A 23465-nucleotide genomic window follows, 5' to 3' on the forward strand; every position below is an offset into this window, starting at 1 on the left:
ATAGGAGCTGAGCAGCTCACGTTGGAGTCGGAGCTGATAAATATTAAGCGGTGGCTTTTACTGAAATCACTGCAACATGGATGAGAGAGAAGACGCAACACTAATCATTAAATCTGTATTAGGTGTGAAAACACCACTTCCCGGCACAATTAAGCAAGCTAACATCTAGGTAACACTATTACAGCCTTGGAGGGGCCTAAGGGGTCTGTTTGCTGTGTGCTAGTTGTGGGTGTGTCTTTCTTTCAGGTAGTGATTCGTAATCAGGTGCACCATAGTTCTGAGAATAATCCCATAGTCAGACAAACAGGTTGTTCTAAGTATGTATATTGTAGAGCTGTACCTCTTACCATTGTTGCCACACAGACGTCACAGTACAATACAAACTGGCACTAGTGATTACATCAGAGCCCTGACGGTGCCCACACCCCTGTAACTTGCAAAACACTTAAACGTACCTCTCAGAGTCAAAGGAGATACAAAAACCGTGGTGAAGACTTTGCAGCCGTACTGTACACACAGTTGACATTTGACATCAATACCTTCCAGAAAATGTTGCACAGGTTATCTCTCCATCTAATACAGCTTCAGCAACTTGCTTAGCCACAGAAGGACTTCTGTGTGATGTGTCCAGTGCATTAGTGTTGGAGTAGTGGTGCTTGTAGTTAACGCATGCTGCGTGCTGCTTCTGCCTGCCACTTCCTCCTATTAACTACAGGCTTGCCCTCTGTTTCTGAGGGCGAGAAGATGGACATAGTGCTTAAGTATCCTCAGTCAGGTACACAGCCTCTCCACTGCCAAGACTGCCATACACCTCATCGTAGCCACACATGGAAACTGGCATCTTGTGTTTCCAAGCCAAGATGTACGGGATCTCGGAGCAGCAGGCAACATGATAAGAACAGTACAATCTGGAGGTGGTAGTGTGATGGTGTGGGGCTGTTTTGCTGCTCCAGGACCTGGAAGACTTGCTGTGATACATGGGACCATGAATTCAGAGCTGAAACATTTGCCCAAAAAAAAACAAAAAACAACAACCCTGCAATGTTACTGAATTACAACAATTGGAAGAAAGATAAGTGGACCAAAATTCCTCAACAGTGCTGAAAAAGATTCATTGCAAGTTATCACAAACGCTCAATTGCAGTTACTGTCAAAGGTGACCCAATCAGTTATTAGTTTTAGGGGACAAGCACTTTCTCGCACAGGGCCATGGATGTTCGGATTTTTTTTCCCTTAATACTGAAAACCTTAATTTAAAAACTGCATTTTGTGTTTACTTGGGTTATCTTTGTTTTATATTTAAAGTTGATGAGCTGAAACATTTGTGAAAAAACAACATGTAAAAAATTATAAATCAGGAAAGGAGCCAACACTTTTTCACACCACTGCATATGCCATCTAATTATTATTATATGTGTAAAATGTTAAATAGTTTTAAACTGGTTCAAATTATTTGTTCTTTTGGGCAGAGTTCAAGAACTATACCAGATTGCTTTAGAGTCTCCACAGTACTCAATCTATCCACTACGGAGAGCCACTGAGGCACAGGGGAAGTGGCAATGATGTCCGCTGTGAGTCAGTTTTCATTTGGTGTTTTTGTTGGTTGCCCTATATATTAAATTGTTATGCATATCCCACTGTCCGAAGACTGCACACAACTCTGCAAAAGACAATTGTCTTTGGTACAGCATGCAACGCTTGGAGACCGTTGTATGTATAACAGCATCTTAGCACTTCCACTGGACTTTACTACTTTTTCTATTTTCATTTTACTTTGGCATTTTACCTCACAAATTTGTATGTTTTCTGAAACTGAAATATGGCAGGTAACAATTCAGTGGTTGTTTTCACGCAGTGGCAATTAGACTTCAGGGCTATTATTGTGCAGATCCTGGTGTTGTTTTTTCTTTGCACCAACCTGTTGCTCATTGTGAACTTTTTTAAAAAGGAGTGCTTCTACACAACTACACGCTACATCTTATTTGCTGTTACATTGCTGTCGGATAGCCTGTTGTTAGTCGTGGCTGACATCCTGCTGATCTTTGTCTACTTTAAATATTCAATACAAGTATGGTTATGTATTATTATAACCATTCCTCTGATTCTGTATATTACAGTCACACCTGTCACTCTGACAGCAATGACTCTGGAGCGATATGTGGCCATTTGTATGCCGCTGCGTCATGCAGAGCTGTGCTCCACACGCAGCACTATGAACTGTATTTTTATCATTCACTGCATCAGCTTTGTGCCCTGCCTTATTCTCTCCTTGTTCTTTGCATCTGTTTCTCATAGCTTCTACGAACAACAAATAGTATGCTCCGCAGAGGTGTTTATGCTTCACATATGGCAGGAACACGTCCGGTCAGCCATCGATCAGTTGTACTTCTTGATCATGTGCAGCACCATCATTTTCTCCTATATTAAAATTACGAAAGCTGCCAAAGCTGCATCAGGAGAGAATAGAAAGTCAACACAGAAAGGGCTTAAAACTGTGATGCTTCATGGTTTCCAGCTGCTGCTCTGTCTCATCCAGCTGTGGTGTCCATTCATAGAATCTGCTGTACTTAAGATTGATTTCACGTTATTTTACAATGTCAGATACTTTAACTACATTGTGTTTTATATTGCTCCAAGATGTCTGAGTCCTCTAATTTATGGCCTCAGAGATGAAACCTTTTTTCTGTCTTTTATTAGCTTGTTTAAAAGAAACCCTGTTTGATCAATAATGAGCTGTTGATGACTCTCAGGAGGAGAAATTCAGGTGGACACAGTCACATTAGAGAAGACAGTAAGAAAGTACAGTAATGTGCATACATACATGTGCTTAGGAAATAACAAGAATGATAAAAAGAAGAATAATCTGTGTATACACCTGGGGTATTCATGCAAAGATCTTTATGTATCTGTGCATGCATCTTTAAATCACAACCATATGCAGTCTGTATACAATTAATATGTAGCATTTGAGGTAATAAGACATACTTGTGATACTACTACTTTAATTACATTAGTTTCCAAGATGTGTGAGTCTTCTGATTTATGTAAAAATGTAACCTACTCCTATCTACTATATACTTTTTACCTCAGTCAGATATCATAAAAACATATCGCAAATGACTGTATGCATGTGTAAGAATAACTTGTATTTATAGTTATGTTACTAATAACATTACATAGTCTTGTCAGACACATAGTTAAAAACATAATAGCACAATGGCAATAATTACAAGTGGTTTTGTTACCAACATTAACCTGTATACCTGGTTTTGTGTACATCAAATTACAACCTTATGCACTCTGTATACAATAAACATGTGGTATCTATGGTAATAAAACTAAATTTCCCCACCTAATACTTATTCAAAATTAAGCACATTGACTTTAAGTCATCTCCAACTGACTGAATCTCCAAGTGCAAAATGTCACTCATTTTATACTGTAATATGTGTTCATTGTGTTTATTGTGAAGGAAGAAATACAAATGAAATGAACGTGTTGCATCTATTTTAATCATTATAGGGCACTCTGTATATTTAAGATCTTATCGTCCGTTTGAGTAAAAACTAAATGCTTTGAGCTTGTGGTTAGGATATAGGAGCTGAGCAGCTCACGTTGGAGTTGGAGCTGATAAATATTAAGCGGTCGATTTTACTGGAATCACTGCAACAGGGACGAGAGAGAAGATGCTACACAGATCATTAAATCTGTATTAAGTGTGAAAACACCACTTCCCGGCACAATTAAGCAAGCTAACATCTAAGTAACACTATTACAGCCTTGGAGGGGCCTTTGGGGTCTGTTTGCTGTGTGCTAGTTGTGGGCGTGTCTTTCTTTCAGGTAGTGATTCGTAATCAGGTGCACCATAGTTCTGAGAATAATCCCATAGTCAGTCAAACAGGTTGTTCTAAGTATGTATATGGCAGAGCTGTACCTCTTACCATTGTTGCCACACAGATTTCACAGTACAATACAAACTGGCACTAGTGATGACATCAGAGCCCTGACAGTGCCCACATGCCTGCAACTAGCAAAAAACTTAAAACAGAGCTCTCAGAGTCAAAGGAGATATAAAAACAGTGGTAAAGACTTTGAAGCTGTACTGTACACACAGTAAACAATTTACATCAATACCATCCCGAAAATGCTGCACAGGTTATCTCTCCATCTAATACGCTTCAGCAACATGTTTAGCCGCAGAAGGACTTGTGTGTGTTGTGTGTATGTGCACACAGGGCGTGTGATGTGTCTAATGCATTAGTGTTGGAGTAGTGGTGCTCTTAGTTAGCGCATGCTGTGTGCTGCTTCTGCCTGCTACCTCCTGCTATTAACTACTGGCTTGCCCTCTGTTTCTGAGGGCGAGAAGTGGGCCATAGTGCTTAAATGTCCTCAGTCAGGTACACAGCTTCTCCACTGCCAAGACTGCCATACACCTCATCGTAGCCACACATGGAAACTGGCATCTTGTGTTTCCAAGCCAAGATGTACGGGATCTCGGAGCAGCAGGCAACATGATAAGAACAGTACAATCTGGAGGTGGTAGTGTGATGGTGTGGGGCTGTTTTGCTGCTCCAGGACCTGGAAGACTTGCTGTGATACATGGGACCATGAATTCAGAGCTGAAACATTTGCCCAAAAAAAACAAAAAACAACAACCCTGCAATGTTACTGAATTACAACAATTGGAAGAAAGATAAGTGGACCGGGATCTTGGAGCAGCAGGCTGCCCCACAGACGTGGCATGCAGTCCTACCGGTGTGTGGACGGACACAGACACGTCAATCTCTGTCCCAGCTATGAGTGAATAACCCCAGCTATGAGCAAATAGGGAAGACCTTAACAAGGAACCAGCGGAAGATGGCAGCAGTGAGAAGCACCACAACTAGGATGGCAGACGAAAGCTGCAGCAAAGACGGGTCCCCAGTTGTCCTGGTTTTCCATGCTACTGGACTCTGGCCTGCTCATTGCCAAGGACCATACGATGGCTGACCGTGTATCAGCCTCCCCACATTAAAAGATTCCTGGATGCCTTTGCCAAAGCATACAAGCAGCTTGGTTTGGCCTTCAACATTAAAAAGAGTCAGATCCTCTGCCAGCCTCCTCTCAGTACAACTACCCCTGTTTTACTTATGATATCTCCATTGGCGCACCCAGACTTGAAAATGTGGACCTTTTCACCTACATCGGGAGCCTTCTGTCCTCCGTACAACCAGTGATGAGGAAGTACACCACTACCTCAACTCTTCCAATGGGCTTTCTCAAGATTGAGAAAAAGGCTCTTTGAAAAGTATGACCTCCAAACTAGAACCAAAGACTCTGGTTTACAAAGCAGTAGTGCTGCCCACTCTAGTGTATGGCTCAGAATACTTTCCATATACAGTAGGCACCTGAAAGCCCTAGAAGCATACCATCAAAGATGCCTCAGGAAATTCCTCAAGATCACCTTCGGAGGATAAACATGCCAACATCCCTGCCATCAGTGCAAGTCCTATATCCCCAGCTGCTTACAGGACAATGTGCCCTGGGTGGACAAAAGAAAAGGTTTAAGGACAACATCAAAACAAAACTCAAAAATTGCCACATAGAACCTAAGACCTGGGAGGCCACAGTAACCCACAGGGTGGCCTGGAGACAACTTGTCTGAGATGGAGCTGGACAATATGATAACGACTGCAGAAAGGAGAGTGTTTCCACCAAGAATATTCCACTCAGACCCACAACCCTCATTGCATATTCCAGCCCACACAGCACCAAAGTGTGCAGGTCTGGGATCGGCCTCTTCACCTTCAAACGGTCTTGCTGCCTCTGGTTCAGATCCCGCGCTCTTTTGAAATAGGCCAGGTTTCTCTCAGTGTGGAAGGGATGTTTGGTTTCCAAGTGTCTCTTCAGCTTGCTTGGAACCATATTAGCATTAGCTAACTTCTCCTGACAGAGGACGCACTCTGGCTGAGGACAGTTGACATCCCCGGTCCAACCGAAGCAATAAGACAGGTAGCTTTCGTGATACTGTCTGCTGACAGTTTTTTTCCTCTTTTCTTTCGGTGGGTTGTCGGCAGTTTCGGCACTGGTGGTTGTTGGTTTGCTCCGCACAAGAAAGCGCTCCATTTTCCCTCTCTTTATCTTTTTTAATGTTGTGCTGACCTACAGCCTTTGATGTGTCACAGTCATATAAGTCCCACCTGCGCAACGGCGCGAACAGCGAAATGGGGGGTTTTCTTTGAGGGGGGAAAAAATGTTTTTAGATAAAGTGTTTACCTCTGTATTATGAAATAAGTGCATACAAATTAGTACTGTATATAGTAAATTAAAACAATTATTTTTGTCTAGTTGTATATACGCTATTGCAATAATGGTTGTCACAAAATCTCACGGCACACTTGGACTTGCCTAACGGCACACCGTTTGGGAACCACTGCTCTAGTGAATCACAGTGAGGGCCATCATCCACAAATAGTGAAAACATGGAATAATGATGAACCTTCCTAGGAGTGGCTTACCGACCAAAATTACCCCAACGGTGAAGTGACAGCTCTTTCAAGAGGTCACAAAAGATCCCAAAACAACATCCAAACACCTGGAGGCGTCACTTGACTCAGTTAAGGTCAGTGTGATAAATGGAACCATGAATTCTGAGCTGAAACATTTGCCAAAAAAAAACAAACACAACAACCCTGCAATGTATTACAACAACTGGAAGAAAGATAAGTAGACCAATATACTTTAACAGTGCTGAAAAAGAATCATTGTAAGTTATCACAAATGCTCGATTGCAGTTACTGTCAAAGGTGACCCAACCAGTTATTAGTTTTAGGGGACAATCACCTTCTCACACAGGGCCATGTAGGTTTGGATTTTGTTTTGTCTTAATACTGGAAATCTTCATTTAAAACTGCATTTTGTGTTTACTTGGGTTATCTTTGTTTTATATTTAAAGTTGATGAGCTGAAACATTTGTGAAAAAAAAGAATATGTAAAAAAAATTAGAAGGGAGCCAACACTTTTTCACACCACTACATATGCCATCTATTTCTTATTATATGTGTAAAATGTTAAAATAAACAGTTTGCTTTAGAGTCTCCACAGTACTCAATCTATCCACTACGGAGAGCCACTGATGCACAGGGGAAGTGGCAATGATGTCCACTGTGAGTCAACTTTCATTTGGTGTTTTTGTTGGTTGCCCTATATATAAAATTGTTATACATAGCCCACTGTCCGAAGACTGCACAACACAACTCTGCAGAAGACATTTGCCTTCGGTACAGCATGCAACGCTTGGAGACCGTTGTATGTATAACAGCATCTTAGCACTTCCACTGGACTTTACTACTTTTTCTATTTTTATTTTACTTTGGCATTTTACCTCACAAATTTGCATGTTTTCTGAAACTGAAATATGGCAGGTAACAACTCAGTGTTTTTTTTTGCACAGCGGGAGGTTCACGACAGGGTTATTATTACACAGATCCTGGTGTTGTTTTTTCTTTGCACCAACTTGTTGCTCATTGTGATCTTTTTTAAAAAGGAGTGCTTCTATACAACTGCACGCTACATCTTATTTGCTGTTACATTGCTGTCAGATAGCCTGTTGTTAGTCGTGGCTGACATCCTGCTGATCTTTGTCTATTTTCAATATTCAATACAAGTATGGTTATGTATTATTATAACCATTCCTCTGATTCTGTATATTACAGTCACACCTGTCACTCTGACAGCAATGACTCTGGAGCGATATGTGGCCATTTGTATGCCGCTGCGTCATGCAGAGCTGTGCTCCACACGCAGCACTATGAACTGTATTCTCATCATTCACTGCATAAGCTTTGTGCCCTGCATTATTCTCTCCTTGTTCTTTGCATCTGTTTCTCATAGCGTCTACAAACAACAAATAGTATGCTCCGCAGAGGTGTTTATGCTTCACATATGGCAGGAACACGTCCGGTCAGCCATCGATCAGTTTTACTTCTTGATCATGTGCAGCACCATCATTTTCTCCTATATTAAAATAATGAAAGTTGCCAAAGCTGCATCAGGAGAGAATAGAAAGTCAACACAGAAAGGGCTTAAAACTGTGATGCTTCATGGTTTCCAGCTGCTGCTCTGTCTCATCCAGCTGTGGTGTCCATTCATAGAATCTGCTGTACTTAAGATTGATTTCACGTTATTTTTTAATGTCAGATACTTTAACTACATTGTTTTTTATGTTGCTCCAAGATGTCTGAGTCCTCTAATTTATGGCCTCAGAGATGAAACCTTTTTTTTGGCTTTTATTAGCTTGTTTAAAAGAAACCGTGTTTGATTAATAATGAGCTGTTGATGACTCTCAGGAGGAGAAATTCAGGTGGACACAGTCACATTAGAGAAGACAGTAAGAAAGTACAGTAATGTGCATACATACATGTGCTTAGGAAATAACAAGAATGATAAAAAGAAGAATAATCTGTGTATACACCTGGGGTATTCATGCAAAGATCTGTATGTATCTGTGCATGCATCTTTAAATCACAACCATATGCAATCTGTATACAATTAATTTGTAGCATTTAAGGTAATAAAACATACTTGTGATACTACTACTTCAATTACATTAGTCTCCAAGATGTGTGAGTCTTATGATTTATGTAATATAACTTACGCCTATGTACTATATACTTTTTGCCTCAGTCAGATATCATAAAAACATAATGCAAATGACTGTATGCATGTGTAAGAATAACTTGTATTCATAATTATGTTACTAATAGCCTCACATAGTCTTGTCAGACAAGTAGTAACAAACATAATAGCACAATGGCAATAATTACAAGTGGTTTCGTTAGTACCTGTATACCTGGTTTTATTTGTGTAAATCAAATTACAACTGTATGCACTCTTTATACAATAAACATGTGGTATCTATGGTAACAAAACAAAATTTCTCCACCTATTATTTATTTAAAATTAAGCGCATTGACTTCAAGTCATCTCCAACTGACTGAATTTCCAAGTGCAAAATGTCTCTCATTTTATACTGTAATATGTGTTCATCGTGTTTATTGTGAAGGAAGAAATACACAATTACATAACTGAGATCTGTCAGCCTGGAGAAGGTTACAAAGCCATTTCTAAAACTTTGAGACTCCAGCGAACCACAGCCAGAGCCATTATCCACAAATAGTGAAAACATGGAATAATGATGAACTTTCCTAAGAGTGGCTTACCGACCAAAATTACCCCAGTGGCGAACCTTCAAGAGGTCACAAAAGACCCCACAACAACATCCAAAGAACTGGAGGCCTCACTTTGCTCAGTTAAGGTCAGTGTTCATGACTCATAAGAAAGAGACTGGGCAAAAATGGCCTCATGGTAGAGTAGAAAATACTCTTCACCAACAGGCACCAGAGAAAAGAACGACCAGATTTCCTGGCGCCTGGACCACCGAGAGATAAAGAACGTAAATAAATTAAGAACTGCAAGATGTCTCTCTGACTAGAACTACAAACTATGAAATGTACACTTGTAACCGAAATTGCAATGTTTAATCTATACTCCGCTCATGATTTGTTTCAATTTACAGTGTTTGTTTTTCTGGCTCAAAAGTTGACGAAGTTAGATGAATGTATTTTTAGACATAAGCGTCTACCATGGAGCCATACTGCCATCCGGAGGCTAGTTAAAGAAATGTGTTTGGAATGTAATTTATAACAAGTAGATTAGATTACTGCAATGGTTTATTCACTGGACTTGTGAATTCAAGTATTCAGAGGTTACACCTAATTTAAAATGCAGCTGCACATATTCTCACTGGTCCCAAAAAATATCAACACATCACACCCGTTCTTAAATCTTTGCACTGGTTACCTGTTAGAACAAGAATCAATTTGAAAATACTGCTCCTGGTTTATAAAGCACTACATGGTCTTGCACCTCAGTACATCACAGATATGCTCATCACTTACACCCCAGCAAAAACACTTCAGTCAACAGGCAGTGGCAATTTACTCATCCCTCGCTCTGATCCAAAGAAGGGGAGGCAGCTTTTAGTGTATATGCCCCACAAAAATGGAACACCTTGCCTGACACAGTTAGACATGCCACATCAGACATTTTCATGTGTGTGTGCATGTGTGGTTGTGTGAGTTGGTGCGCATCTATGAGTTTAAGTGAGTATGTGATGAAAATGGCATACATATGATTGCTTACTTGCACTTGTACTTTTCAATTGATTCCAAATTGATTTTTATGTAACTGTTTGTATTGTAACTATGTATACCTCTTGTAAAGCACATTGAGTCTGCCTTGTGCATGTAATGCGCTTTATAAATAAAATTGATTGAATTAAATTGAATTTTAGCAAGTATTATTGTTAGAGCGTTTTAATAGTCTATATTATATAAAGCAAGGCTGGTTGGCCTAGCCTGAATATAATCTACCTTTCCTTCTTGATATTAGTTAGTGTTGCTTACTATTATTGTTTAATTGTACGAATTAAGATAATTAGGAAAGTAGTAGAAATTAATGAATGTTTCTGACAATGTGTTTTTGTGCCAGCATCCAAGGAGCTTCCATAAGTAGACCATCACCTTCATATTTGAGCAGAGTTGATGATCGTGTTATAACTAAAAAAAAAACTCATCTAAATCTAAATAATTAATTTAAGAAATTAGGTTCTCCTTTTCATTCATAATTCTCAGTTTTGTTAAACTCATTCATTTTCGGTATTTTCATAATTTTCAATTACTCTGTTGTATTATACATGATATTGTTTATTATTCACTATTCACCTTTATAAATAAATCACATATTTTAATTAAGTCGTTGTCAGAAGATCCTTGTGAGCTGGAAACAGGTGATCCCGGAACTGAGAGCTGATGCCTCAGATAGGATGAGATTGATTATTGACTAATAATTAATATTTATCCAATATTAATTGATTAATTCTCACAGTGTATTCAAAATCTGTGAGTGGTGCCCCTATCGATGAGTGCAGTTATTACACTTAATTGTTTAATAACTTATTTCCACTACATTTGCGGGAAAAAAAAAAAAAGAAAGAAAGAAATCAGGAAGGGACCAACACTTTTTCACACCGCTATATATAAAATGTTATTATTATTATATGTGTAAAATTTTAAAATAAATAGTTTTAAACTGGTTCAAATTAGTAGTTCTTTTGGGCAGAGTTCAAGAACTATACCAGTTTGCTTTAGAGTCTCCACAGTACTCAATCTATCCACTACGGAGAGCCACTGAGGCACAGAAGAAGTGGCAATGATGTCCACTTTGAGTCAACTTTAATTAGATGTTTTTGTTGGTTGCCCTATATATAAAATTGTTGTACATAGACCACTGCCAGAAGACTACACGCAACTCTGCAGAAGACATTTGTCTTCAGTACAGCATGCAACGCTTGGAGACCGTTGTATGTATAACAGCATCTTAGCTCTTCCTCTGGACTTTACTACTTTTTCTATTTTTATTTTACTTTGGCATTTTACCTCACAAATTTGTGTGTTTTCTGAAACTGAAATATGGCAGGTAACAACTCAGTGGTTGTTTTCGCGCAGCGGCAGGTAAACGACAGAGTTATTATTGTGCAGATCCTGGTGTTGTTTTTTCTTTGCATCAACCTGTTGCTCATTGTGATCTTTTTTAAAAAGGAGTGCTTCTACACAACTACACGCTACATCTTATTTGCTGTTACATTGCTGTCGGATAGCCTGTTGTTACTCGTGGCTGACATCCTGCTGATCTTTGTCTATTTTCAATATTCAATACAAGTATGGTTATGTATTATTATAACCATTCCTCTGATTCTGTATATTACAGTCACACCTGTCACTCTGACAGCAATGACTCTGGAGCGATATGTGGCCATTTGTATGCCGCTGCGTCATGCAGAGCTGTGCTCCACGCGCAGCACTATGAACTGTATTCTCATCATTCACTGCATTAGCTTTGTGCCCTGCATTATTCTCTCGTTGTTCTTTGCATCTGCTTCTCGTAGCTTCTACGAACAACAAGTCGTATGCTCCGTGGAGGTGTTTATGCTTCACATATGGCAGGAACACGTCCGGTCAGCTGTCAATCAGTTGTACTTCTTGATCATGTGCAGCACTATCGTTTTCTCCTATATTAAAATAATGAAAGTTGCCAGAGCTGCATCAGGAGAGAATAGAAAGTCAACACAGAAAGGGCTTAAAACTGTGATGCTTCATGGTTTCCAGCTGCTGCTCTGTCTCATCCAGCTGTGGTGTCCATTCATAGAATCTGCTGTACTTAAGATTGATTTCACGTTATTTGTAAATGTCAGATACTTTAACTACATTGTGTTTTATATTGCTCCAAGATGTCTGAGTCCTCTAATTTATGGCCTCAGAGATGAAACCTTTTTTCTAGCTTTTATTAGCTTGTTTAAAAGAAACCCTGTTTGATCAATAATGAACTGTTGATGACTCTCAGGAGGAGAAATTCAGGTGGACACAGTCACATTAGAGAAGACAGTAAGAAAGTACAGTAATGTGCATACATACATGTGCTTAGGAAATAACAGTTTCTCCAATTTCTTCTTAAACTTAAGCGGGTTGACTTTAAGTCATCTCCAACTGACTGAATCTCCAAGTGCAAAAGGCCTCTCATTTTATAATAAATATGTTTTCATTGTGTTGATTGTGAAGGAAGAAATACAAACGAAATGTGTTGCATCTATTTTAATCATTATAGGGCACTCTGTATATTTCAGACCATAATTTGTGATGCAGTAAAGGAAATATTGTAATTGTTTTGGGATCTATTTATGACTTTGCTTCGTGTTGATTACTACGGGTATATAGTGAAACACCTCAGTCTGAACCATGGATTACATAATATCACCCAAAGTTATCTTATCATCCCTTTAAGTAAAAACTAAATGTGTCATACTTGTGGTTAGGAAATGGGAGCTGAGGAGCTCATGTTGTTGATATTAAGCGGTCACTTTTACTGAATCACTGCAACATGGACAAGAGACAAGACGGCTGAATAAATGGTTTGTAGGAGGTAGAGCGAGGAGGTAGATACATGTCAGGGTCATGGTGTAGATGCAACACTGATCATTAAATCTGTTTAAACACCACTTCTTGGCACAATTAAGCAAGCTAACATCTAGGTAACACTATTACAGCCTTGGAGGGGCCTTTGGGGTCTGTTTGCTGTGTGCTGGTTGTGGGCGTGTCTTTCTTTCAGGTACTGATTAGTAATCAGATGCGCCATGGTTCTGGGAATAACCCCATAGTCAGACAAACAGGTTGTTCTAAGTATGTATATTGCAGAGCTGTACCTCTTACCATTGTTGCCACACAGACGTCACAGTACAATACAAACTGGCACTAGTGATTACATCAGAGCCCTGACGGTGCCCACACCCCTGTAACTTGCAAAAAACTTAAGCTTACCCCTCAGAGTCAAAGGAGATAAGAAAAGAAAACAGTGGTAAAGACTTTGCAGCTGTACTGTACACACAGTTGACATTTTTCATCAATGTCTTCCAGAAAATGCTGCACAGATTATCTCTCCATGTAATACAGCTTCAGCAACATATTTAGCCAGTGAACCACAGTGAGAGCCATTATCCACAAATTGTGAAAACATGGAATAATGAGGAACCTTCCTAGGAGTGGCTTACCGACCAAAATTACCCCAACGACAAAGTGACAGCTCATTCAAGAGGTCACAAAAGACCCCACAACAACATCCAAAGAACTGGAGGCCTCACTTGGCTTAGTTAAGGCCAATGTCAATGACTCATAAGAAAGAGACTGGGCAAAAATGGCCTCATGGTAGAGTAGAAAACAAAAACCCCAAGACCTTTGGGAAAATATTGTGGACTGACGAGACAAAAGTTGAACTTTTTGGAAGGTGTGTGTCCCATTGCATCTGGTGTAAAAGTAACACAGCATTTCAGAAAAAGAACATGATAGCAACAGTACAATCTGGAGGTGGTAGTGTGATGGTGTGGGGCTGTTGTGCTGCTCCAGGACCTGGAAGACTTGCTGTGATAAATGGAACCATAAATTCTGAGCTGAAACATTTGCCAAAAAAAATAAAAAATCAGAAATCAGCAAGGGGGGCAACACTTTCACACCACTTTATATGTCATCTAATTATTATTATATGCGTAAAATGTTTAAATGAATTGTTTTAAACTGGTTGAAATTAGTAGTTCTTTTGTACAGAGTTCAAGAACTATACCAGATTGCTTTAGAGTCTCCACAGTACTCAATCTATCCACTACGGAGAGCCACTGAGACACAGGGGAAGTGGCAATGATGTCCACTGTGAGTCAACTTTCATTTGGTGTTTTTGTTGGTTGCCCTATATATAAAATTGTTGTACATAGACCACTGCCAGAAGACTGCACACAACTCTGCAGAAGACATTTGTCTTCGGTACAGCATGCAACGCTTGGAAATTGCTGTATGTATAACAGCATCTTAGCACTTCCTCTGGACTTTACTACTTTTTCTATTTTCATTTTACTTTGGCATTTTACCTCACAAATTTGTATGTTTTCTGAAACTGAAATATGGCAGGTAACAACTCAGTGGTTCTTTTCGCGCAGCGGCAGGTACACGACAGAGTTATTATTGTGCAGATCCTGGTGTTGCTTTTTCTTTGCATCAACCTGTTGCTCATTGTGATCTTTTTTAAAAAGGAGTGCTTCTACACAACTACACGCTACATCTTATTTGCTGTTACATTGCTGTCAGATAGCCTGTTGTTACTCGTGGCTGACATCCTGCTGATCTTTATCTATTTTCAATATTCAATACAAGTATGGTTATGTATTATTGTAACCATTCCTCTGATTCTATACAGTACAGTCACACCTGTCACTCTGACAGCAATGACTCTGGAACGATATGTGGCCATTTGTATGCCGCTGCGTCATGCAGAGCTGTGCTCCACACGCAGCACTATGAACTGTATTTTCATCATTCACTGCATCAGCTTTGTGCCCTGCATTATTCTCTCCTTGTTCTTTGCATCTGCTTCTCGCAGCTTCTACAAACAACAAATAGTATGCTCCGTGGAGGTGTTTATGCTTCACATATGGCAGGAACACGTCCGGTCAGCTATCAGTCAGTTTTACTTCTTGATCATGTGCAGCACCATCATTTTCTCCTATATTAAAATAATGAAAGTTGCCAAAGCTGCATCAGGAGAGAATAGAAAGTCAACACAGAAAGGGCTTAAAACTGTGATTCTTCATGGTTTCCAGCTGCTGCTCTGTCTCATCCAGCTGTGGTGTCCATTCATAGAATCTGCTGTACTTAAGATTGATTTCACGTTATTTTTAAATGTCAGATACTTTAACTACATTGTGTTTTATATTGCTCCAAGATGTCTGAGTCCTCTAATTTATGGCCTCAGAGATGAAACCTTTTTTCTGGCTTTTATTAGCTTGTTTAAAAGAAACCGTGTTTGATTAATAATGAACTGTTGATGACTCTCAGGAGGAGAAATTCAGGTGGACACAGTCACATTAGAGAAGAGAAGTACAGTAATGTGCATACATACATGTGATTAGGAAATAACAAGAATGATAAAAAAAAAACTTTGTATACACCTGGGGTATTCATGCAAAGATATTTATGTATCTGTGCATGCATCTTTAATTCACAACCATCTGAAGTCTGTATACAATTAATATGTAGCATTTAAGGTAATAAAACAAACTTGTGATACTACTACTTTAATTACATTAGTGTCCAAGATGTGTGAGTCTTCTGATTTATGTAAAAATGTAACTTACTCCTAATCTACTATTTATTTTTTGCCTCAGTCAGATATCATGAAAATGCAGTGGAAATGACTGTACGCATGTCTAAGGATAACTTGTATTTATAGTTATGTTACTAATAACATCACATAGTCTGGTCAGACAAGTAGTAACAAACATAATAGCACAATGGCAATAATTACAAGTGGCTTTGTTACCAACATTAACCTGTATACCTGGTTTTATTTGTGTACATCAAATTACAACTGTATGCAATCTGTATACAATAAACATGTGGTATCTATGGTAACAAAACAAAATTTCTCCACCTGTTTTTTTTTGTTATATTTAAAATTAAGCGCATTGACTCATCTCCAACTGACTGAATCTCCAAGTGCAAAAGGCCTCTCATTTTATAATCTAATGTGTTCATTGTGTTGATTGTGAAGGAAGAAATACAAACGAAATGTGTTGCATCTATTTTAATCATTATTTCAGACCATAATTTGTGATGCAGTAAAGGAAATATTGTAATTGTTTTGGGATCTATTTATGACTTTGCTTCGTGTTGTTTACTACGGGTATATAGTGAAACACCTCAGTCTGAACCATGGATTACATAATATCACCCAAAGTTATTTTATCATCCCTTTAAGTAAAAACTAAATGTGTCATACTTGTGGTTAGGAAATGGGAGCTGAGCAGCTCATGTTGGAGTCGGAGCTGATAAATATTAATCGGTCGCTTTTACTGAAATCACTGCAACACGGAAGAGAGAGAAGACGCCTGAATAAATGGTGTAGATGCGACGTAGATCATTAAATCTGTTTAAACACCACGTCTTGGCACAATTAAGCAAACTAACATCTAATTTACACTATTACAGCCTTTGAGGGCCTTTGGGGTCTGTTTGTTGTGTGCTGGTTGTGGGCGTGTCTTTCTTTCAGGTAGTGATTCGTAATCAGGTGCACCATAGTTCTGAGAATAATCCCATAGTCAGTCAAACAGGTTGTTCTAAGTATGTATATTGCAGAGCTTTACCCCATACCGTTGTTGCCACACAGACGTCATAGTACAATACAAACTGGCACTAGTGATTACATCAGAGCCCTGACAGTGCCCACATGCCTGCAACTTGCAAAAAACTTAAACGTACCTCTCAGACTCAAAGGAGATATAAAAACAGTGGTAGACTCTGCAGCTATACTGTACACCCAGTTGACACTTTACATCAATACCATCCAGAAAATGCTAAGGTAGGTAAGGTGCAAAGGTTATCTCTCCATCTAATACGCTTCAGCAACATGTTTAGCCACATAAGGACTTGTGTATGTTGTGTGTATGTGCACACAGGGCTTGTGATGTGTCTAGTGCATTAGTGTTGGAGTAGTAGTGCTCATATTAAGTGCGTGCTGCTTCTGCCTCCCACTTCCTGCTATCAACTACTGGCTTGCCCTCTGTTTCTGGGGGCGAGAAGAGGGCAGTAGTGCTTAAGTGTCCTCAGTCAGGTACATAGCCTCTCCCCTGCCAAGACTGCCATACACCTCATCGTGGCCCCACATGGAAACTGGCATTTGTGTTTCCAAGCCAAGCTGTACGGGATCTCGGAGCAGCAGGCTGCCCCACAGACGTGGCATGCAGTCCTACCGGTGTGTAGACGGACACAGACACATCAATCTCTGTCCCAGCTACGAGCGAATAACCCAAGCTATTGGCAAATAGTGAAGACCTTAACGGTGAACTTGGCGGAAGATGGCAGCAGTGAGAAGCACCACAACTAGGAAGACAGACGAAGGCTGCGGCAAAGAAGGGTCCCCAGTTGTCCTGGTTTTCCATGCCACTGGACTCTGGCCTGCTCGTAGCCAAGGACCATGTGGTGGCTGGCCCTGCATCAGTCTGCCCACATTAAAAGCGTGAGTGGATTAGCTGCTACTGGACGCCTTTGCGATAGCATACAAGAAGCTTGGTTTGGCCAAGGGTCCCCAGTTGTCCTGGTTTTCCATGCTACTGGACTCTGGCCTGCTCATTGCCAAGGACCATACGATGGCTGACCGTGTATCAGCCTCCCCACATTAAAAGATTCCTGGATGCCTTTGCCAAAGCATACAAGCAGCTTGGTTTGGCCTTCAACATTAAAAAGAGTCAGATCCTCTGCCAGCCTCCTCTCAGCACAACTACCCCTGTTTTACTTATGATATCTCCATTGGCGCACCCAGACTTGAAAATGTGGACCTTTTCACCTACATCGGGAGCCTTCTGTCCTCCATACAACCAGTGATGAGGAAGTACACCACTGCCTCAGCTCTTCCAATGGGGCTTTCTCAAGATTGAGAAAAAGACTCTTTGAAAAGCATGACTTTCAAACCAGAACAAAGACTCTTGTTTACAAAGCAGAAGCGCTGCCCACTCTAGTGTATCGCTCCAACTCAGACACTGCGAGTCCTTTACTCCCAGTTCCTTACAGGACAGTGTACCCCAGGCGGACAAAAGGAAAGGTTTAAGGACAACATCAAAACAAAACTCAAAAATTGCCAGATTGACCCTAAGACCTGGAAGGCCACAGTAACCCACAGGGTGGCCTGGAGACAACTTGTCTGAGATGGAGCTGAACAATATGATGACAACCTCCACAGTGCTGCAGAAAGGAGAGCGTTTCCACCAAGAATATTCCACTTAGACCCACAACCCTCACTACATATTCTTGCGCAAGCTGCACCAAAATTCGCAGGTCTGGGATTGGCCTCTTCACCCAATTTGAAGACACACAGGGACCTGGAAGGAGGGCAGTCAAACTGTCATGACGATGGTCTGTACCCGTGATTTTTAACCATTGGGCTGCGGCCCATTAGCGGGCTGCGTGCGCCCCCTAATGGGTCGCAAAAACAAAATCAGTTCTGCATCTGTGGGCTACGAGGGCCACAATGCAGCTTCCCTCCACTTGGTGGCAGTGAGGCATCAGTCAGTTGTTTAACACTCTGCGATAAGCATCAGCAGAAAAAGCCCTTCATACACAGCTGACAGGCTAGCAACAGTAACTATGGAGAGTGGGCTTTTGCGAAAGGTCCTCTGTGTATGTATGATTGGATTGTTGCGAATGGTCAGTAATGGAGAAGTTTTAAAAAAAAAAAAAAAAAAACATGAAAATGAGAATGTTGCCAATCCCCCGACAAAGGCCAAATTTACATGCAAGTACAACCCTTCGGTTTTGTTAATGGAAATAGCGAGGAGGAGCCAAGAGCCCAGTGCTCTGTGTGGGTTAACGCTACCGAACGAAGCACTGACGCCGTCAAAGTTGAGGGGGCATTTTGAAACGAAACATCCTAATAAAAGCAGCCTCTTGTCTTCTAAATGCAACTGAAAGTGAAGATGCTCTTACATTACACAGGTCCCGGCACATTTTAAGTTTCAGACTGACATTGTGTTTGACCAGTGTGTTGTGTTTGATTTGTGTAGTGCTTGTATTATCAGCAAATTTCGTGTTCTCTGCATGTTCAACAGCAGACTTTGCAGTTCATTGAATTCGTCTCTCTGAAGTACCCCAGCCAGGTGAACCCGCGGAGCCACTCCTGCCCTTTTTTGCCACGGCCGTTTACTCACAATTTGGGTCGGATTCATTATCAGGAACTGTCTCATCTGTCACTCTGGTACCCCTTTCACATCGAAAATCCCGACTTGGGTTGACTCGCTTTTGGTGCACGTTCACATCGCCAGAGGTCCCGCATCGGACCTTCCACTGTGAGAGCTGTGTGACTATTTTTTCCTCTCTCATACGTCATCGCATGCATCGCAGGTAAACAATGGACAGCATGGGTGTATTTTTTTAAGGCTTTCAGTTTGTTGTTGTTGCTGCTGTTGTTAAAATAAATCACTGTGTCCTGCACAGGGCCTGATATCTGTCTGATGTCTGCTACCAAATCTCCTCAGATGTGGCTCGCAGATTTCTAGTTGCCATAGTCATTGAAAAGTTTGCGATAAATACTCTATATAAACAACACTCGCACATGCATTCCCCAATTGGTGCAATTTCCCAAACATGAAGTAGGACCTATGCACTTCCATTAACAACTGTGTAACAACACATTTGATTTTTTTGATTGAAAAAAACGGACAAAAATCTCTGCCCTCCAGAGATAAGTCTTTATGGGAGTAGACCAAAACTTGTTTATGAGCTGAAGCTTCTACAATGATACAGTCTGTCAGGCAGTCGAGTGACAAAATCAGAATGTAATAGATACGTCAACATCTGAGCGGAACACGTGGGTCAACGCAGTATTCCTGTTCACATCGAAACTGATAAAATCCCGGTTCGACTGCCGTGACATCAATGTGAAAGGGTCTTGGGTTTGCTGGGGTGAAACTAAGTAGCGATAGTCCTCTTCGCTGTTGTTTACAAGATGTGAAACCTGTGGATTTGCATGATAACCTCAAGACCTGCCACTCACTGCTCTCTCACACACATAGACACTAATGATACACACATATTGGCCCATTTCCTTCTATCGGATGGTGGTTCACTTGGTGCCTTTCTGGCAACTACTGGGCTGAAGTGTGGAACAGAAGTTTGTCAGCAACAAAAATATTTAATTAGTTTTAAGAAATCTGCAAATTTATAAGAAACCCTGCCATATACGACCCAGCGCAACGTTAGAACCCCTCCTACTGCCTGGATATAGGAAGAACTGATTTTCCCATCCAGGATATCATCAACACAGCTTTGAACTTGAGGAGGCTGTCTGTCAACGAATTGCCCTCTACAAGCAGTTTACATAACTTTACACAACAGTGGCAAATAAGAAGGGAATTTTAACTTGATACTAAAGTAGTGACTAGGTAGTTTTTGATGAAGAGGGCCGATTGATGGGGGGAACTTCCTGGGGCCCTGACTGCCTTGCCTAGGTGAGGATTTTAATGACACCAGTCTAAGATGTACAGGGGTGTGAAAAAGTATTTGCACCTTTCCTCATTTCCTATTTTTCATATGTTTGTCACACCCAAATGTTTCAGATCATGAAACTAATTTAAATATAAGACAAAGATAACACGAACTAAAGACAAAATAGATTGTTCTTATTATTAAGGGAAGAAAATCCAAACCTACATGGCCCTGTGTGAAAATGTCTGCCCCTCGTTTTAAAACATAACTTAAATGTGGTTTATCACACCTGAGTTCAATTCCTCTAGCCACACCCAGGCCTGATTACTGTCACACCTGTTCTCAATCAAGGACCTGCCTGAGAAAGCAAAGACCAAAAGATCCTCAAAAACTAGACACCATGCCAAGATCTAAAGAAATTCAGGAACAAATGAGAAAGAAAATAATTGAGATCTATCAGTCTGGAGAAGTTATAAAGCCATTTCGAAAACTTTGAGACTCCAGTGAACCACAGTGAGAGCCATTATCCACAAATAGTGAAAACATGACATAATGATGAACCATCCTCGGAGTGGCTTGCCCACCAAAAGTTCCTCAACGGCGAAGTGACAGCTCATTCAAGAGGTCACAAAAGACTCCGCAACAACTTCCAAAGAACTGGAGGCCTCACTTGGTTCAGTGAAGGTCAGTGTTCATGACTGGGCAAAAATGACCTCATGGCAGAGTTCAAGACAAAAACCCCAAGACCTTTGGGAAAATACTGTGGACTGACGAGACAAAAGTTGAACTTTTTGGAAGGTGTGTGTCCCATTACATCTGGTGTAAAATCTCACACAGCATTTCAGAAAAAGAACATGGTGGCGTGGGGCTGTTTTGCTGCTCCAGGACCTGGAAGACTTGCTGTGATAAATGGAACCATGAATTCTGAGCTGAAACATTTGCCAAAAAAAACAAAAACAACAACCCTCGAATGTGGCTAAATTACAACAATTGGAAGAAAGATAATTGGACCAAAATTCCTCAACAGTGTTGAAAAAGACTCATTATAAGTTGTCACAAACACTCAATTGCAGTTACTGTTAAAGGTGACCCAACCAGTTTTAGTTTTAGTTTCAGTGTTCACTTAATACTGAAAAACTTCATTTAAAAACTGCATTTTGTGTTTACTTGGGTTAACTTTGTTTTATAATTAAAGTTGATGAGCTGAAACGTTTGCGGGGAAAAAAAACATGTAAAAAAAAAATAAGAAATCAGGAAAGGAGCCAACACTTTTTCACACCACTGCATATGCCATCTAATTATTATTATATGTGTAAAATGTTAAAATAAATTGTTTTAAACTGGTTGAAATTAGTAGTTAATTCGGACAGAGTTCAAGAACTATACCAGATTGCTTTAGAGTCTCCACAGTACTCAATCTATCCACTACGGAGAGCCACTGAGGCACAGGGGAAGTGGCAATGATGTCCACTGTGAGTCAACTTTCATTTGGTGTTTTTGTTGGTTGCCCTATATATTAAATTGTTATGCATAGCCCACTGCCAGAAGACTGCACACAACTCTGCAGAAGACATTTGTCTTCGGTACAGCATGCAACGCTTGGAGACCGTTGTATGTATAACAGCATCTTGGCACTTCCTCTGGACTTTACTACTTTTTCTATTTTTATTTTACTTTGGCATTTTACCTCACAAATTTGTATGTTTTCTGAAACTGAAATATGGCAGGTAACAACTCAGTGGTTGTTTTCGCGCAGCAGCAGATACACGACAAGGTTATTATTGTGCAGATCCTGGTGTTGCTTTTTCTTTGCATCAACCTGTTGCTCATTGTGATCTTTTTTAAAAAGGAGTGCTTCTACACAACTACACGCTACATCTTATTTGCTGTTACATTGCTGTCAGATAGCCTGTTGTTAGTCCTGGCTGACATCCTGCTGATCTTTATCTATTTTCAATATTCAATACAAGTATGGTTATGTATTATTATAAATGTTCCTCTGATTCTATACGGTACAGTCACACCTGTCACTCTGACAGCAATGACTCTGGAGCGATATGTGGCCATTTGTATGCCGCTGCGTCATGCAGAGCTGTGCTCCACACGCAGCACTATGAACTGTATTTTCATCATTCACTGCATCAGCTTTGGACCCTGCATTATTCTCTCCTTGTTCTTTGCATCTGCTTCTCGTAGCTTCTACAAACAACAAGTCGTATGCTCCGTGGAGGTGTTTATACTTCACATATGGCAGGAACACGTCCGGTCAGCTATCAGTCAGTTTTACTTCTTGATCATGTGCAGCACTATCGTTTTCTCCTATATTAAAATAATGAAAGTTGCCAAAGCTGCATCAGGAGAGAATAGAAAGTCAACACAGAAAGGGCTTAAAACAGTGATTCTTCATGGTTTCCAGCTGCTGCTCTGTCTCATCCAGCTGTGGTGTCCATTCATAGAATCTGCTGTATTTAGGATTGATTTCACGTTATTTATAAATGTCAGATACTTTAACTACATTGTGTTTTATGTTGCTCCAAGATGTCTGAGTCCTCTAATTTATGGCCTCAGAGATGAAACCTTTTTTCTGGCTTTTATTAGCTTGTTTAAAAGAAACCGTGTTTGATCAGTTATGAGCTGTTGATGACTCTCAGGAGGAGAAATTCAGGTGGACACGGTCACATTAGAGAAGTACAGTAATGTGCATACATACATGTGATTAGAAAATAACAAGAATGATAAGAGTGAATGATAAGAATAACCTGTGTATACACCTGGGGTATTCATGCAAGGATCTGTATGTATCTGTGCATGCATCTTCAAATCACAACCATATGCAATCTGTTTACAATTAAT

At 40.3% G+C, this 23465-nt stretch overlaps 5 protein-coding genes across 5 annotated transcripts; all 5 read left to right on the top strand.

Moving 5' to 3' along the window:
• Positions 1–1819: 1819 nt before the first annotated feature.
• On the top strand, positions 1820–2722 carry LOC125013810 (odorant receptor 131-2-like). Its single transcript, XM_047594710.1, has one exon. The coding sequence runs from the start codon at positions 1820–1822 to the stop codon at positions 2720–2722; it is 903 nt and encodes a 300-aa protein (XP_047450666.1).
• A 4674-nt stretch (positions 2723–7396) lies between these two features.
• Positions 7397–10550, top strand: LOC125013814 (odorant receptor 131-2-like). The gene is made up of 3 exons (XM_047594715.1): positions 7397–8268; positions 8431–8444; positions 10531–10550. Exons 1-3 carry the CDS (start codon positions 7397–7399, stop codon positions 10548–10550), a joined length of 906 nt encoding a protein of 301 aa, XP_047450671.1.
• A 960-nt stretch (positions 10551–11510) lies between these two features.
• Positions 11511–12413, top strand: LOC125013815 (odorant receptor 131-2-like). Its single transcript, XM_047594716.1, has one exon. The coding sequence runs from the start codon at positions 11511–11513 to the stop codon at positions 12411–12413; it is 903 nt and encodes a 300-aa protein (XP_047450672.1).
• Positions 12414–14542: 2129 nt separating this feature from the next.
• LOC125013817 (odorant receptor 131-2-like) lies at positions 14543–15445 on the top strand. Its single transcript, XM_047594718.1, has one exon. The coding sequence runs from the start codon at positions 14543–14545 to the stop codon at positions 15443–15445; it is 903 nt and encodes a 300-aa protein (XP_047450674.1).
• A 6887-nt stretch (positions 15446–22332) lies between these two features.
• Positions 22333–23235, top strand: LOC125013818 (odorant receptor 131-2-like). Its single transcript, XM_047594719.1, has one exon. The coding sequence runs from the start codon at positions 22333–22335 to the stop codon at positions 23233–23235; it is 903 nt and encodes a 300-aa protein (XP_047450675.1).
• The last annotated feature ends 230 nt before the right edge of the window (positions 23236–23465 follow it).

The sequence above is a fragment of the Mugil cephalus genome, chromosome 9 (genome assembly GCF_022458985.1).
Source record: "Mugil cephalus isolate CIBA_MC_2020 chromosome 9, CIBA_Mcephalus_1.1, whole genome shotgun sequence".
NCBI lineage: Eukaryota > Metazoa > Chordata > Actinopteri > Mugiliformes > Mugilidae > Mugil > Mugil cephalus.